At 43.2% G+C, this 17987-nt stretch overlaps 2 protein-coding genes across 19 annotated transcripts in view; one reads left to right on the forward strand and one right to left on the reverse strand.

The window, feature by feature from the left end:
- Positions 1-5505: 5505 nt before the first annotated feature.
- Positions 5506-8818, reverse strand: TMEM60 (transmembrane protein 60). The gene is made up of 2 exons (XM_008258309.5): positions 8633-8818; positions 5506-6201 (listed from the first exon to the last, which is right to left on the reverse strand). Exon 2 carries the CDS (start codon positions 6149-6151, stop codon positions 5750-5752), a length of 402 nt encoding a protein of 133 aa, XP_008256531.1. The 5' UTR covers positions 6152-6201; positions 8633-8818; the 3' UTR covers positions 5506-5749.
- A 327-nt stretch (positions 8819-9145) lies between these two features.
- The window catches only part of PHTF2 (putative homeodomain transcription factor 2), a 137260-nt gene continuing 128418 nt past the window's right edge, over positions 9146-17987 (forward strand). For 5 of the 18 annotated variants that reach the window (XM_070071199.2, XM_089329454.1, XM_089329444.1 and 2 more), the window contains exon 1: positions 9170-9359. The gene's annotated coding sequence lies outside the window, so the exon portion shown is untranslated. Of the gene's footprint in view, positions 9360-17987 lie in introns of all 18 variants that reach the window. The other 13 variants (XM_089329441.1, XM_089329453.1, XM_089329443.1 and 10 more) reach the window with 7 other exon arrangements.

Raw genomic sequence — 17987 nt, forward strand, 5'->3', positions numbered from 1 at the left:
TCTCTCTCTGTAACTCTTTCAAATAAATAAAATCTTTAAAAAAAAAAAGTTGAATTGGAAATGAGACAGAAACTGGTGCCATATGGGATGGTGTTGCACCCAGCCACTTTACTCCCAAGATGGCGGCATGTTAACCACTAGGCTAAATACCTACTTCCCTGGGGCCGGCGCTGTGGCTTAGAGGGTAAAGCAGTGCTGGCATTCCATATGGGCGCAGGTTCCAGTCCCGGCTGCTCCACTTCTGATCCAGCTCCCTGCTATGGCCTGGGAAAGCAGTAGAGCATGCATGGCCCAAGTCCTTGGGCCCTTGCACCCGCATGGGAGACCTGGAAGAAGCTCCTGGCTCCTGGCTCCAGATCTGCTCAGCTCCAGCCTTTGCAGCCATTTCAGGAGTGAACCAGTGGATGGAAAGACACTCTCTCCCCAATCCCCCCCACCCCCCGGCACTTTCACTTTGCCTTTCAAATCAATAAATAAATCTTTTAAAAAAAAGAAACCTACTTCCCTCCCCCTTTATAAGGCATTTTAAATTTTCCTTTTTTTTAGAGGCAGGTGGTATCATCAATGATCTTAGCTAGATCTTCTAGATAACTTGTGTGAAGCTCTGCCATCAGCATTTGCTGCTTCACCCTGCACTATTATGTTTTGGTTGTGGCATCTTTCCTTAAACCTCAAGAAGCAACCTCTGCTACTTTAATTGTTTTTCTTTTGCAGCACCCTTATCTCTTTGACTTCATAGTCAGGAAGACAATTAGGGCCTTTTTCTGGATTGGGCTTTGGCCTAAGGGAATGCTGTGGCTAATAAATCTCTTGCATGAACCACTAAAACTTCCTCCTGAACAGCAATAAGGCCAGTTTGTTTATTTCTTTTTTAAATATTTATCTAGTTGAAATAAATTATGCAAAAGAGGGAGAGGCAGAGATTTTCCAAGCAATGGTTCACTTCGAAAGTGGCTACAACAGCCAAGACTGGGCCAGGCACTTCATCTTGGTCTCCCACATGGGCGGCAGGGGCCCAAATTTGGACCATCTTCTGCTGCTTTCCCAGGCTATAAGCAGAGAACTGGATCATAAGAGGACCAGCTGGGACAGCAACCAGCACCGATATGGCATGCCAGAGCCAGTGTAGCAGGTACACCACTATGCTGACCCCAAGACTACTTCATTTCTGTGTTCACTGGGTGGCACATGAATGTCCTTCATGAACTTTTCCATTGCATTCAGAAGTAGGCTGACTATCTGCCTGCCACAAAAGGCATAGTTTTTGACCTATCCTAGCATTGAACATACCTCCCTCACTAAGCTTAATCAGTTCTAGCTTTGGATGTAAAGTGAGACATGCAACCCTTCCTTTCACCTGAATACTGAGGGCCACTGTAGGGCTATTAATTGGCCTAATTTCAATACTGTTGTGTCATAGGAAATAGAGAGGCCCAAGGTCAGTTGAGCAGTTAGAACATAGACAACATTTATTAAATTCTTTGTCTTAATGGGTGTCATTTGTGGCATCTCCAAATAATTACAATGGTAACATCAAGATCACTGATCACAGATTACTATAACAGACATAATAATGAAAAAGTTTGAAATATTGAAGAATTACAAAAAATATGACATAGACACAAAATGAGCACACGCTGTTGGAAAAATGTCAATAGACTTGCTGCATGCTGAGTTGCCAATACCTTGCAATCTGTAAACAATGCAATCTCTGTAAAGCACAATAAAATGAGGTATGTCTGTATAAAGAAACCTAGTTTCTATTTTGTATTAAAGTCTTTTATATAATTTTTAAAAATATTTAATTGAATGGGAGACAGACAGAGAGAGGAACAGACAGATTGTTCATCTGGTTCATTCCCCCAAATGGCTGCAACAGCCAGGTGTAGGCCAGTCCAAAGCTAAGAGCCAGAAATTCCATCCTGGTTTCCCATATGGGTGGCAAGGGCCCAAGTACTTGGACCATCTTTTGCTGCTTTCTCAGGTGCATCAGCAGTAAGCTGGATTGGAAACAGAGCAGCAGGGCCTTGAACTGGCACTCTATGGGATGCTGACATCACAAGCAGTGGCTTAATCCACTATGTCACAACAACAGCCCCTGTATTCATCTTATGGAACAAGGTAGCTATTTGACATCTAAACCTCTTGGATGATTTGGACAGCAGATACTGTGTAAGACAATATAACCTGTAAAACTTACCCAGTATTTTTTTCTTCAACTAGTTTTTCTGGAGATACACTGAAAACCATTACAAATTAAAGATAAATGCCTATAGTGATTATAATGACAAGTATCATGTAAGCAGCATTGTAATGTCTCATATTCTGAAGCAGAATTTGACTATTTCTAAGTCTTAGTTGATAAAAATTCTGGTTATCAGAGGCATGCTGTTTAAGCTTTGTAGTTCTCCCTACTAGCCTAAGAACAAACACTCCGAGGTTGAACATACTGATGATAACCTGCACTAGTTTTCATCTGTGCACAGTTATGGGGTGGGACAAGGACATAAAGGTAACACATTTCCACAGTCCTGGAAAGCTACTGAGATGATGATAGTGTGAGGGCATTTGTAACCATACAACTATTCTAAAAGGGAATACACTTGAATAACCTTGAGAAAACGAGTCTGATTCTTTCATCTGTTAATGGGAGGGCAATACTTGTTTTGTTAATTGGTGGTGAAAATTAAAGGACAGAATTTGCCAAGTGTTTACTTACTTCCTTGCTTGATTTATTATAGGCATCATATGTTAGCTTTTGCTCCTGGAATTAAAAGTCAAAAGAATAGAAACCTGTGTGCTAGGTGACCCCAACTGTTTCACACCGTCCTCACTACTTCTTTGTGCTTCTCTAATTCAGAGCCGTGCATAGGCACCTGGGAGGAAGAGTTTCATGAGAGGTCTAGGCAAGCTATTGGGGGAGGTAGGTGGGCATCAAAAACAAACTTCGTCCTGGCTATTTGCCAAGGACTAGTAGTTCAAAACCATGTAACAGATCGCCTATTCTTGATCTAAGTGAACTGATCTTGATCTAACTAAATCCATGATTGTAGCATGTACACAGAAGATAGTGGTACTATAGTTGCCTTGTAGAAAAATAAAATATAAATGGCTGACTTGGAATACAGGGCAAATGAAATGAGAGTAAAACACTTAAGTATAAGATAAATCCTCTTGGGGCCTGCGTTGTGGTGTAGTGGATTAAGCCGCAGCCTGCAGCACCAGCATCCCATATGGGCGCTGGTTCACGATCTGGCTGTTCCACCTCTGGTCCAGCTCCCTGCTAATACGGCTGGGAAAGTGGCAGAAAATGACCCAAGTCCCTGGACTCCCGCCACCCATGTGGGAGACCCAGAAATTCCTGGCTTCCATGTGGCCCAGTTCCTGTTGTGGCCATTAGGGGAGTGAATCAACAGATAGAAGATCTCTGTCTCTCCTCTCACTCTGTAACTCTGCCTTTCAAATAAATAAATAACCAAAAGAAAAAGACAAGGAACTGGATTGGAAGTAGAGCAACCAGGACATGAACTGGTGCCTATATGGAATGCCAGCATCACAGGTGGCAGCTTTACCCACTATGCCACAATCCTGGACCCTTGATTGACCGCAAATCTGTTGTCCAAACCAGAGTAAGTTGCATGTCAGAATCCTTTTTCTTTCTTTCTTAAGGCACAATGTGTTTATTCTTACAAACACCATTAGTAAATATTTTTATGATTTAAAGGAAATGTCCTATCACTAAGAACAAACCTAGGAAGGTATTTTCCTGCAATACTAATATTTACTCCATTTGTTCCCACCTGTAAGCATAATTTCTATCTTCGTTCATTAATATTTTAATATATTCTAACTACTGAGGCACACATCAATGACAACTTATGGTGCCAATTCAAATGTTTATTTGGTATGACAGTGTACCAAATTACAGTGTTACTTTCTTGGAACCCGTTGGGTTCTATTAAAATTGATTGATCCTTATGTGTAAATAGGTTGATTGTTGCATTGCCTTTTACGTGTAGTTTTTATTCATTTTTTCTCTTCCTTCTTTGTTGTTAGCATTGTCTGAGGGAGGAAGAGACCCGTTCTACCCTTCCTCTTAGCAATCTCATTCAGAATTTTTGCTTTTGCTTGGTTTAAGGCCTAGCTCAGGGGTCAGCAAACTACTAATCACATGGGCCATATCAAGCCCATCATGTTCTTGTGTGGTCTGTAAGGCAAGAATGGTTTTTATAGTTTTAAAAATTGAAAGAATATTTTATTATATAGGAAAATTACATATTATAAATTCATGTCCAAAAAAGTTTTATTGGAACATAGCCCATGGTCTATGCTTTCTCTGCCACAAGGGCAGAGTTAAATAGCTGCAACAGAAGCCACATGGCCCTCTATAGAATAATTTTTCTGACTCCTGGCCTAGTTGACTGCACATGGCACTTTCTCTTCTTTTCCTATACTTAAATAATACTTGCATGAATAGTTTTTCCTGAGCTACAAAATCCTTCTTGCTGGTTTCTTAGAGATGAAAGCTTTCTTCTATGTGAATTTATTTAGTGATATATTCCAGAGGCCAAATGTTTCGATCTCCCAAATGAATTAGAAATATCTGATCAAGCCAGAACATTTTAGTTCCCAATACTAACTCTCTTTTTCAATTCTATTTTCAGATACCCAGTATACTAGTGTATTACCAATTGTAAGATAGGAAAACATTTGGAATTGATTTTTTTTTTTATTTAGCTATTTAGTTTCAAATGCCCAGAAAGGATCCAAGCTGGTGGTGTGGCTGAAATTTATGTTGTCTGTCATTATGTTGTCTTGTCATCATGAGAACTAGACCAAAATGCTGTATCAAAGCAATCTTGTGCTAATTGGCCAGAAATCACTTTTTTGTTTGTTAAATCTTTTTGAAAACAAAATCCCACATAAAGATCTCCCAGAGCTTAAAAGTGAGAGTTGTACAGGGCAAGAACAACCATTTTGCTTTAAGGTTATACACTTCAGTCTCTGAGTGTTTTTAAGTACTGCCACCTGTGCTTCACTGGGATTGGTTAAGTACGTTAGTAGGGTGACCACGTGATCTCTCAAACCAAGACACTTGTACCAGTGACAGGGGTGCGAATTCCCTGAAATCTCAGGACAAGGGCACAGACTGGGCCTCTCCTTACTGAACTAGAATATAAGGAAGAGGTAAGCTTCTGCTGCTTTAACATACCACCTCTACTAATTTGTCTCAAACAGAGGGCAGACCTAACAGTGAACTTGGCCTAGGTTAAAAGTCTGTCAAACTCAAGACTCTTTCTGAATGTAAACGTGAAGCGGTACCCTGAACTATTTCAATAACTATACATTGTTTTCCTTCAAAATTTAGAAGCACAAATAGTCATTTACTTTGGTCATAACAGACCACGATCTAAAAATCCAAATATGTAGATTTAATACTGTATTAATGACTTAAAATACCGACCACATACAATAGATTATTTATTCAAGAGTCGTGTAGAAAAATGAGGTCCAAATCAAACTTTATTTACATAGGTATAGAAGGACAGCAACAATTCCAACACTGAATAATCAAGCTTTGGATCGACCAGGAGTCCATCATTCACCAATCTCGACTTATGGAAGCAGGGTAAAACTATGTGTGATACTTCCCCATAGTTCTCTGGTATCCTTGAAGCTTGCAAAGATTCAGAACACTTTAATGATAGCTTGTTGGACAGCAACAGAAACGAGATGATGTACTCAGAAGTCAGTCTCTCACAAAAAAGACGTTATATCCAAGTTCTGTTAAAGCCCCAGCCAATAAGGCCCACAAAGGAATGAAGACATAGGACAGATTCATGGTAGTAAACTGTTCCAGTTTAGCACAGAGTGCAAGGCAGAAGGCTAATTTAAGTAACATTGCAATGAGGTACCATGCTTTTTTTTTAATATTGTGTGATCCATGTCGAGGGTCAAAGCCAGACTTACACCGCCCAGCCATTTTCACAATCAGCATGACAAGGAGGATTGTGTCAAATATCCAGACTGGAATAAATATGAGGAACCAGTTCCAAGGTGCTTTCTCATCCAGTTTCAACACCAACATGATCAAGAAGAGTAATGTGAAAAGCCAGGTGAGTAGTACTCTCTGAGCCAAGGACATTCTCATTTAAACAGTTTAAAGAGGCTGTTGCAGGGTCGAAAAAAGGGAAATACACCCTAAGAAAAGGAGAGAAAGTCGATTGTTTTGATACCAGAAAGAAAAAAACGCTAGTTCTATTCCTAGTTAGCCCTTTCCCGCCCACAGACTTCCTGATTTTGAAAACATTCTACCATTCATCCTTTCAAAAACTCATACCAACCACTGACAACATCATATCCATTATTCCCTATGACACATGGCTAAGTGTAATAAAAGTTTTGGTATGTCCACTGGGTATAAACTGTATTCAAAATATCTCAAGGAACATCCCGTTCCTTTCTGAAGCTTTTACTCAAGTTCTGGCATTCAAGGCTTTATTTCTGTACCTCAGGGATGTTCTTCCCCTCCCTAAACATTTGCAAGGGGGCCTCATGAAAAGCACTGAAAATCAACTAGTGAAAAAGGAGGTAGTAATCCAAGCCAAGCCAAGAGAGTTTTATAAGGAGGGAATGGTTAATAAAAATTGCAATATCAAGCAGAATTAACACCGTACAGAAGTCATCAAGCTAACTAATCTAAAAGGCACTGATAACCTTATATCTTCAAATAATCTATGGATGTTGAACTTTTAAATTCTCAGGTATTTTCTCTCAAAAATAGACCATTCAAAACCTTAAAGATGTTTGTGCTTATTAGATGCTAAACTATGCTATAGTTGGTGTTACTTCTTATAACTATTCTGTCTCACTCATCTATAAATGTTTTGCAGTAACACTATATGACTATTTGTTGCTCTGCTGTATGTCTTAATATCTAGAAGGGCTAGTACATACTCACTATTTTCTTTTCCAGAATATTTTCTGTTTTGCTTTTTTATGATTTTTTTAATGCTATCATGACTAAGTTCTTAAAAACTCGGAATCTGAGGATGCATTAGCTCGGTATGAACATTTACATTTAATCTTCACATGGAAGTTTACAGTATGCCTCTACATTCACGTTCCTGGGAAATCAGAAGGCAGACTGCATGCAGTTGCACAAGGAGTTAACAGAAGATAAAATGGAAACAGCGGAGAACATTTTATTCTTTTCAGACACTTGGAGAAAATGAAAGATGAGAGATAAGACTGAGAAAAGAGACAGGAAGAAATTTTCAGGAAAGGAGAAATCTGAGTACAATTAGACTAGAAAACACTGAGGAATGCTAACCTAAAGACAGTATCCTTGACAGGAAGAGCCAAAGATCAGAGGGTGGTAGGGACAGGACCTCAAAAAGGTGGATGGCAGGAGTAGAAATAAAGATGCAAGAAGATAAGGAAAAAGAAAAGATGAGGAAACTGGCTACAGGAACAAAATACCCTGGCTAGTGTGTTCCATCAATTACATGTTAGTGCTAAGTTTGATGTATTTTGCAACATCTCTACTACATTACATAGTAGGCAGCTATAACAGTGCAGGAGTACACATCTGTTTTGTTTCAATAGTTAGGTATGAGTCTCCTAACTCACCTCTTTCCCCTTATATCCAACCTAGTTGCATTGAGTTTGTTTACTTAGTTGGCAGATGCTTTACGCAAAAGTGCTTTTGCTCTCTGGGAAAGGCAGTTTCTGCGCTGGTCCCCTTTCCTGGCCAGAGGCTGCCATGTTGGCATGTGGGTTTGAATTTGCAAAGGAGAGGTGGAGGTGTTTGTGCCACATTAACAACTGTGGTCCGATTTCATCCTGTAAATTTATGTAATCCTGATCTCCAACTTATCTGGTCGCTTTTGTGAACTTTCAAGAAAAGGTCTGCCAGAATACCCTCGCTTGAACAACTTTTCCATCTGTGATGGGATGAGACAAGCTTCATTTTTTTCTCATGGAGGACCTAGCAGCAACCGGTCATAGAAAGGATGGTTGCACTCACCAGAGGCACTTTAGTGGTGAAAAAAAATGCAAAGGACATAATCTTGCTGTGGCTACAGTCATGACAATGTGGGATGCCGCAGAGTTCTGTGATGCACTTGCATGAAAATACCCTCAACATCAGCTGCGGCTTGGTCTCGGTGGGGTGCGGACTCCAGGGATCCGCGCTTGGCGCTTCCCACGCCCACTTCCCTTCTCTAGCCACTGCCCAGGGACTCGCCCCACCCCGAAGGCCGGTTCTCCCTCACGAGCCAGCAAACGAGTCGCTTCCGGAGGGCCCGCGCTGCAGCCGCCCGGGCCGACGCACTCATCCTTACCTGTCCTGGGCACTCCAGGACGCTCCTCCACTATGCCTGCCCTTGGCCTGCCCCCGCCGCCCGGTCGGGACTCCCACCCCTCTCGGAACTCTTACCCCACCCCAGAGCGTGCTGTGGGCCCGGTCCACGGTGGACCTTACCGCGCGAGGCACACGGACGCCCTGGTGATGGGCAAGGCTGGGAGTGTGACGGGCCGGAGGGTCGGCCGCCCACAGAGGCAGCGGGGTGGGGGCTGAGGGGGACAGCGCCGCGGCGCCCTGCGGGCCAGGGCCGAGCTCCGGACTCACCTGGCAGCACCGCCGGTCGGAGAGCGGAGAGGGCCGCGAAGATGAGGAAGGGCGCCAGCTTGGATCCTTGTCCTTTTCCACGCTTTCCCCCCCATGAAATCCTGAACCCGTCACATGATAATTAAGAATAAGATTCAGTTCCGCCTCTATAAACCACCACGGTAGAAGCTCGCCGAATGCTACCTCGAGGCCACGCCCATATCCGGGGCTGGTTCTCACCGCCCCTGGGCCTACCCTAGAAGGCGGGGAGGACGCCAATCTAGGTACAGAAGCCGCTTTCCCTGCGGTAATTGGACGACTTGGCCGCCAGTGAAAAACCAACCGACCTTTCCTCTCATTCAGTTTCGACAGAAAGGCGGCAGTAAGAGAACCCTTGGGGCCCGCCTCCTCTACTGCTACAGGGTAGCAGGAAAGTCAGTCTAAGCTCAGCCTAGTGTCTCCGTGGTCCCATTGGGCGCACAGATGCCAATCAGAGCAGACAGTGCTCGGCCCCGCCCCCTGCGGAGGAGCCCCGCCTCTCCACGCGCCCTCCCCGCCAGAGCGCGGGGACTGCAGGCTCCAGCGCAAAATCCTGCGGGAGAGGGGGTGGGGCGACGCTCTGGAAGCCGCGCGCCCGCTCGCAGCCTCGTTGTAGCACCTCAGGCTCCCGCGGCGGTGGCGGCGCTCGCCTCGGTGTCTCCCGCGCGCACTCCAGCCGCCTCCTAGCGGTGCGGCGCCCGCTTCTACGGTAAGAGCGGCATCCCCTCCGCGCCTGGGCGGGCCGGGCCGTGGTGTGGCGATCGCAGGGTTCGGACGGAATCCCGAGGATGGAGCCGGATGAGGGAGGCGAGCCGCCGGTGGGATGGAGGTGGGCGCTCTGGAGCCGGCGCGTCGCCCTCCGCCGCCCGCGCGTCGCCCTCCGCCGCCGGTGACTTACTTGGCAGCGTCCGGCACCTGCGGGCCCGGCTCCCCCGCGGCCGCCTCGCATCTTTTGGCGGGTGGCGGAGGCTCAGCTTCCCTTCTGCGGAGCCCGCACGGGGCTCGATCCTCGGCGGTGACGGGCCGAAGCCGCCCCTCGGGCAGGCCCCTCTCCCTCGCTTCCTTCGCTCGGCGCGGGGCTGGGGGGCCCTTCGCGTCCCGGAGGGCGTGCGCGGGCGTCGGGGCTAGCAGGCGGGGGCGCGCGCGGGGCGCGGGCTGTGAGGGAGGGTCGCAGCCCTGCACCCGCTGCGCCCGCCACCCTGGAGTTTGCCCATCCCGCTGCCGGCTGCCGACTGCCGAGCGGGTGCTGACTTTGGACGCGCGGGCCCCGGGGGTGTTTCCCGGCTGCAAACAATACCCTGGTCCGTCAGCACGCTTCACCTTTCTTGTCCGCCCGATCCTTGACGGCCAGGGTTCTGTATTGTTCCTTCGAGTCGTGGCTTTCCAACTCGGCAGCTCCTTGTGCTAACTTCAGGCATCATTCTGCCACTGATCTGTCACTCTGCTTGTCTTTAGCCTGGGAATAACCAGGAACTGCTTTGTAGGAACATAGGCTACCCAGGGAAATAAAGAATCTGGAAAATTTTATGTATCTCAGTCATGTGCTTTACATGCCCAAGGACTTCTAAATTCATGGTGCGTGTATTAAATATTTTGTAACTTACACTTGCTGTCTTTGTTCTTGGTGTCTTCTGCTTAGAGATTATACTTTATGTGTGATGCTGCGGTTTTCTAGTTTTTGGTTAGCTTTTGCCAAACATTTTTAGGCGTTGCTTTCCTTTTTTCCTTCTTCTGAGACTTTGCTTATATACTTAATGTTTGATTCTGTTTTTAGATATTTTTGTACAATGTGTTGTCTGCAAAACTGGACTTTTTTTCAAACAGTTTTTTAGTATTAGAAGAGGAATTCTGAGAATGTGGAAACTGTACTTTAGTCTAAAGAGCCATAAAGTGGCATGCAGATTTTAAATCCTGACTTGGATTTGGAGTACAGACTGCTAAGTGTAAGAGAAACGGGTCTGTCTTGTCAATTGTAGTAGCTCAGCCTCCAGACTCCGGAGGAAAGGAATGTGGGAGTCTGGGGAGAATGAGCCATGTCTGGGACCAGAAACAAGGGAATTCCTGGAAAATTTTGTGCTCTGGAAATAGCCTGCCTCCCACCCAGGTTACAGTTGTCCGTGTGCGTCAGATAGGATTTTTAGATGTGAGTGAGGCGGGCAGTGTCTGCGTTCTAGTTTTCACCACTTGATAGTAGAGCATGAAAATGCAACGTGTAAATCAAGTGTAGCTCGCAGTGGGTTCACTCTTGCACAATGAAACCTCCAAGAGTGAACTATTTGTGAGCCCAAATTGGCACTGGATAGTTGGTTCTAAAAATAAAGGAGGTAGTCTGAGCAATTTTAAAGTCATGAGCCTTTTTGGCTCGTCCATTTAACGCAAAATAACAAGAAATTTGTAATGAAAAAAGGCTTTGTTGGACTGAGTCAGAGAGAATTTAGGGTGGCATGTGGAAAAATTGAGGATCAAAAAATAGTTGGACTGCTTATGAATTATCTCATTTAATCTTTATAATCCTATGAGGTGGAAGTACTGTGATTGTTGCCCACAATATTTTATAGATGAGTTAATCAAGTCTTAGGTTAACTCATTTGTTCGAGATTTCAATGCTAATAATAATTCATGGAGGCGGGTTCACATCCATGCCATCTAAGTCCAAAGCCACTGTGGTTTATTACCCCAGTAAAATTGGCTTCTGAAAGACTTAATAGGAGACTAATCAGTGGAAAATAATGCTGCAAAGCCATAAACTGAATCCAGACTTGTATCTAGTAACACTTTGGGGTCATAGTGTACTAGGTACCACTGAGTGTTGTTGAAGATGTGGGAATGGAGTCACCTTCCTTGACTTTGGGAAGTGTCATTTGAACAAATGATGATAACACAGTATATGATATAAGCATAGAAACTATAGTTTAATGGAAAGAGAATTCAAAGAATTACAGAAGACAAGAGTGAATTCCTGTTGGGTTTTGTGACTTGAACATGATACCAAATGTCTTTTAGCATCAGTTTCTTATTTGTTTAATGGAGAGGATAAGGCTCCAAGGGGACAGTAAGCATTAAATAAAATAAAGTGCTGGCACATAGTAAACACTGAGTAAATAAGAAGGAGCAAATAATTTCAGGTGGCACTGGGCTGAGAGGTTTAGGAGTGGAGTTACCGCTCAAGCCCTAAAGGCTCAAAGGTGGTTTCGATAGAAGGGGAAGGAGGGCATTTGGCACAGAGCAGGAGAAGGCAGAGTCTTCTTACAGGAATATGGATTGTTAAGGGGATCGTAAGAGCTTTCTATAAAAAGTGTTTGCAAAGGCCAACCTTAAATGGTAATTGTATATAGATGTGGCTGGGCAAAGTGAATATTACCCAATTTTGGTGGTTGGACATTACATGCTTAAATAATAAAACTGTAGGAAAACCTCGACCATTTTCCATTGTTACTTTCAAAAAATTTTTTTTACTTTCCAACATTTTCCTAGTGCCATTAAAAAATCTTTATTTCCAAATGTGTCCAGCTAAGCAATTGTTTCATTGAGAGATTTCATTGTAAGCTGTAAAAGTAGACTGACAAACATTCCTGGAGGCATTGGCATTTGATTTGTGGAAGAGATTTAGGGTTACCTGTCATTGTGCTTCTTCTACCCTTTGACCCCTTTACCTCGTCTGTTTCCACAGAGTCAATATCGGAAACTCCCCTTTCCCTATATTCTGCTCTTTTTTTCTGTGTGTGTGTTTTTTTTTAATCTGTTTGTTTAAAGGGAGACAGACAGAAATAGGCTGTGAGAGAGATTTTCCATCAGCTGGTTGGGGCTGGGCCAGGCTGAAGCCAGGAGCTCGGAACTGCATCCAGGTCTTCCATGTGCGTGGCAGGAACCAAAGTACTTGAGCTATCACCTGCTTCCTCCCCATCACCACCCCTACCCCGTACACTTTAGCAGGAAGCTGGATCCACAGTGGAGCAGGGACTGCAGCCAAGACACTCTAATAGGGGTTGCAATTGTCCCAAGCAGCATCTTAATTGCTGTGTCACAGTGCTCACTGACAGACTTTTTTTTTTTTTTTTAAGATTTATTTATTTATTTGAAAGAGTTACACAGAGAGAAGGAGAGGCAGAGTGAGAGAGAGTTCACTCCCCAGTTGGCCGCAACTGCTAGAGCTGTGCCCGTCTTCCTCTGGGTCTCCCACATGGGTGCAGGGGCCCAAGGACTTGCACCATCTTCTGCTTTCCCAGGCCACAGCAGAGAGCTGGATTGGAAGTGGAGCAGCCGGCACCCAAACCGGCACCCATATGGGATGCTGGTACTGCAGGCAGCAGCTTTACCCACTACACCACAGCGCCAGCCCCTGACAGTCTTTTCTTAACTCCAACTTGGGATGTGGCAGTGGGAAATGTGTTTTAATTCCGGACTGTCCTTGCAAATCTGAGGGGAAAAAATCCCATGCTTCTGTCTCAGCTTAAAACAGAACTGGAAATGCTCACAATTGAATTTACCAATGTGGAGCATCCCTTGATGACCAGAAGCCTATGACTAAGTTGGAAATATTAATTGACATTTAGGAAAGCTGTGTGTTTGTTTCAGTTTGTTAGGCTCAGTCAGATTGCTGAAGTGACACCCAATATAGAGGTGAGTTTTCAGATGAGAACGACTGACTGCTTAATAGAACAGGTAGTTTTAAAGCACTAGGAAAGAAAATATGGAGGACTTCACCCTGAGCAAGGAACAGGAACTAGGGCAGGAAATAGCTGTGGCTGAACCACTACCTGATAATAATCATAACATGCTTCAATTTAACATTTAATGAAAGGAAGTAAAAAAAAAAAGTGCATAGTATGCAGCTTTCCAGTTTCAGTAAGGAAAGGGGCTGCTAAAACGTTATCTTTAGAAATTTTGAAGACCTTGCAGTCAGCACTTGTATTTGTTGTACAAATGGTAGTACCTTAGTGAAACATTCAGTATGGGGTTTCTTACAGAAAGCCAAAACGCAAGTTTTGTTACACAGTTAGAGTCTCAATTCTGCCATCAACTACTTGTGTGACTTTAGACTCATGTGATTTTTTTTGAGGTTCAGTTTTCATAAAAAGATATTTCTTTGCAAAATTTTAAGAATTAAATGAAATAATGTGTGTCAAGTACCTGACAGTTCTTTGCCTGTAAGACTTGCTTAAAAAAATGGTTACTGCAAATATTGGCCTATGTTGAACAGGTCTTCTTTTTTATATGCAGCTCTTCAGTAAAATGAGGAAAATCAGAAAATGGCAAACAAGCAAAAAACACTTTACAAGGAGGCAATAATGATAAATAGCTAACAGGCTGGGTTCAATAAAGAATCATTATAGCCACATATAAAAGAAAGGCAAATGCTTTCTTATTATCGGTTTTTTTTCCTGAGGAAAAGTTAACATTGAAATTGGGTCCCAGTGTGGTGAATTAAGGGTATGAGAAAGGGATTCATTTTCTCAAATCTCTTAACCATCTTCTGATGGTTATAGGGGCCGGGGCTGTGGCATAGCAGGTTAGAGCTGTGGCCTGAAGCGTCGGCATCCCATATGGGTGCCGATTCTAATCCTGGCTGCTCCTATTCCGATCCGGCTCTCTGCTGTGGCCTGGGAAAGCAGTGGAAGATGGCTCAAGTCCTTGGGCCCCTGCACCCACGTCAGGGACACAGAGGAAGCTCCTGGCTCCTGGCTTCAGATTGGTGCAGCTCCGGCCATTGCGGCCATCTGGGGAGTGAACCAGCAGATGGAAGACCTCTCTCTCTGTCTCTCTCTCTCTGTAACTCTTTCAAATAAATAAAATAAATCTTTAAAAAAAATTGTAGAGTTATAGTGAAAGCTTTAATTACAAGTAATCCTTGGGAGATAGAGCAGGCAAATTTATACAGATTCTTAAGTGTTCATTGCGCGTATCCCATTGCCTACTTGTATATATCTTTTGGGTGCTGAATGTATAAACATATCATATGTTGAAAAATAAATACATATTCTTGTTCCCAATAGTTTTCCTCTTGTATTCCCAATCCTGATAAGTGGGTTTTCTAGCATGCAAGCCAAAAATCATGATGTGTCCTTATTCTTTTTCTCCCCATGTCTAACCAGTCACTGGGTCTGGTCATTCTCTCTACTAGTTATCTATCGCCCACTTATGCCCTATCCCATCCCACAATGAAAAAGAAAAACAATCCATTGCCGCTCACTTAGTTCAGGCTCTCATGATTTTCCCTAAATTGTTATTTTCCTTACTTTAAATTTAGCCTCATTGTAATCATTTCTCTTTTTTCTTATTTTTAAAAGATTTATTTATTTATTTGAAAGGCAGAGGCAGAGAGATCTTATATCCGCTGCTTCACTTCCCCTAATGGCCACAACAAAACTGAACCGATCTGAAGCTAGGAGCCAGGAGCTTCCTCCGGGACTTGGGCCATCTTCCACTGCTTTCCTAGGCACATTATCAGGGAGCCGGTTGGGAAGTGGAGCAGCTGGAACTCAAACCAGTGCCCATATGGGATGCTGGCACTGCAGGCGGCAGCTTTACCTGCTACACCACAGTGCCGGCCCCTATAATCATTTCTTCACACAGCTTCCTTTCAGAGGGTTTTTGCTGAAGTATTAACAATATGTGCTTAGTGCCTGCACATGATAGTTAATAAATATTTGAGCTCTCCGTATATCCTTTTATTGTAAAGATTTATTTATTTGAAAAAGTGACAGAGAGGGAGTAAAGAGAGAGATCTTCCATCTGCTGGTTTGCTCCCCAAATGCTCCTACGGGTTTCATCCGGGTCTCCCACATTGAATGGCATGGGTCCAAGCACTTGGGCCATCGTAGGCTGCTTTTCCCTGGCCAATAACAGGGAGCAGGATCAGAAGGCAACATCACAGGCAGAGGCTTCACCCCCTACAGCTGGCTGCAGCTGGCCCCAGGGACTGAAATTCTTAGGCTATCAGCTGCTGCATTCCCCAGCACGTTATCTGGAAGCTGGGTTGGAAGTGGAGTTGTAGGTACTTGAATGAGTAGTCTGATAAGGGATGCAGGACATCCCAAGTGGTGATTTCATCACTGCTCTGCAACACCTGCTTCCCTCCTTGGAGCTTAAACTTTAGACAGTACTAAATGACTTGCATATGTAGGCCCAAAGTTTTCTCTGGGGGAAAGATTTTAACTACAAAGTGAATTCCTTTAATAGATAAAGGGTTATTCAGTTAATTTATTCTTGAGTGGGCCTTGATAGTTCACGTCTTTGAAAAGATTTGTTCTTTTAAATTGTTATAGTCATTGGAATAAAATTGTTCATAATGTTTACTTACCTTTTTTAATGTCAGATCTATAGTAATGTCCCTGCTCTCATTCCTAACTAATATTGTCTATCTTTACTCTTTTTTTTCTCCTGTTCACTCTGTCTAGAGGTTTATCTATTTTATTAACCAGCTTTTGGCTTATATTTATATCTTAATATTTATATATTTATATTTTTTACTTATATAATTTTGTGTACTCAATTTCATTGTTTGCTATTTTTTTGTCTTTACTATTCCCCTTTTTACTGTTTACTTGACATTTTATTTGACCTGATTGGCTAGAATCTTAAGGTAGAAGCTTAGCTCATTAATTTGAAACTTTTATTCTCTTTTAAATCAGTGTTTAATACTATGAAATTAGTAGTGTTGTGACTGTATCCCAGGAGGTTTTTTGTTATTGTTGTTGTTGTTTTTGTTTGTTTGTTTAATTTGAAAGGCAGAGAGAGAAAAAGAGAGAGCCAGCAAGCTTGCACGCGAGTGCTTCCACTGGTTCATTCCTCACATGCCTGAAATGGGGCTGGGCCAAGCCAAACACAGGAAGTCTGGTGTGGGTGACAGGAGCCATCACAACTATCTCCCTTGGTTTGTTAGCAAGAAGCTGGAATTGGGAGCTGGAGCTGGGACCTGAACTCATGCCCTATGATATGGGATTTAGGCATCTTAACTTCAAGTCAAACGCCCACCCCACGCCAAGAGTTTTTATGTGTTATGTTTTCATTTTCATTTAGTTTCAGAATCCTTAGACTCTCATTGGTTATAGGGAAGTATGTGCGTGAGTTTCCAAATATTTGGGGATTTTTTTAGTTACTGGTTTCTAAGTTAATTTCATTGTGGTTACACAACATAGTTTGTAGGATTTGAATCATCTAAATTTTATTGAGTTTTGGTTTATGGCCCAGAATATGGTCTGTCTTAGTAAATGATTCATGTGTCCTTGAAAATAACGTTGGGTGGAGTGTTCTGTGCCAGTTAAGCTAAAGTTGGTTGATTTGATTGTTAAGTCTTCTGTGTCTTTATTGATTGTCTGCCTACTTGCTTATGATTATCACGTTTTGAGAGAAGGATATTGAAAAACATATAATTATGAACTTGCTGATTTCTCCATGCAGTTCTGTCAGCTTTTGCTTCACATATGAGGAGGCTTCAAAAAGTTTGTGGAAATGGAATTAAAAGATAATGTGCATTTTTCATGAACTTTTTGAAGGAGCCTTGGATTTTGAAATTCTGTTCCCAGATACACATATGAAGTACTTGAAGAAGTTCATGGAAAACGGGACAGAAAAACAAGTTTATTTTGTTGTGAAACAATCTTTGGAATCCATATATATGAAGGGTTTTCAGAAAGTTGATGAAAAATGTGTATTATAAAAAGCTATTCGTGCAGTTCAACAACTTTTTATACCAAAATAAACTTGAACTTTTAAGATTTATTTCTTTGAAAGACAGAGTTACAGAAAGAGAGAGGAAGAGAGAAAAAATTAGCACTTCCAACCACTGATTCACTTTTTTTTTTAATACAGTAGGAACAAACCTTTTCTTTTTTAAGATTTATTTATTTATTGGCAAGGCAGAGTTACAGGGAGTCAGAGGCAGAGAGAGTGAGAGAGAAGACTTCCATCCACTGGTTCATTCCCCAGATGGCTGCAATGTGCCGACCCAATGCCAGGAGCCAGGAGCTTCTTCTGGATCTCCCACATGGGTGCAGCGGCCCAAGCACTTGGACTATCTTCCACTCCTTTTCCAGGGCATAGCAGGGAGCTGGATTGGAAGTGGAGCAGCTGGGGCCTTCACTGATTAACTCTTCAAATGGCAAAGCATCTGCTGGTATTGGGCCAGGACATAAGCCAGAAGCCCAGAACTCCATCCAAGCAGGGCTCTCATTTGATGACAGGGGCCCAGGTACTTGGGCCATCCTTCTTCTCCTTTCCCAGGCCATTAGGGAACTGGATTGGAAATGGAGCACCTGAGTCTCAAACCAGCCTTCATATGGAATGCCGGTGTTGGAGGTGTTTGGATTAACCTGCTACACTATGATACCAGCTCCTT

The sequence above is a fragment of the Oryctolagus cuniculus genome, chromosome 3, assembly GCF_051225735.1.
Source record: "Oryctolagus cuniculus isolate XC-2025 breed Fujian yellow rabbit chromosome 3, ASM5122573v1, whole genome shotgun sequence".
Classification (NCBI taxonomy): domain Eukaryota; kingdom Metazoa; phylum Chordata; class Mammalia; order Lagomorpha; family Leporidae; genus Oryctolagus; species Oryctolagus cuniculus.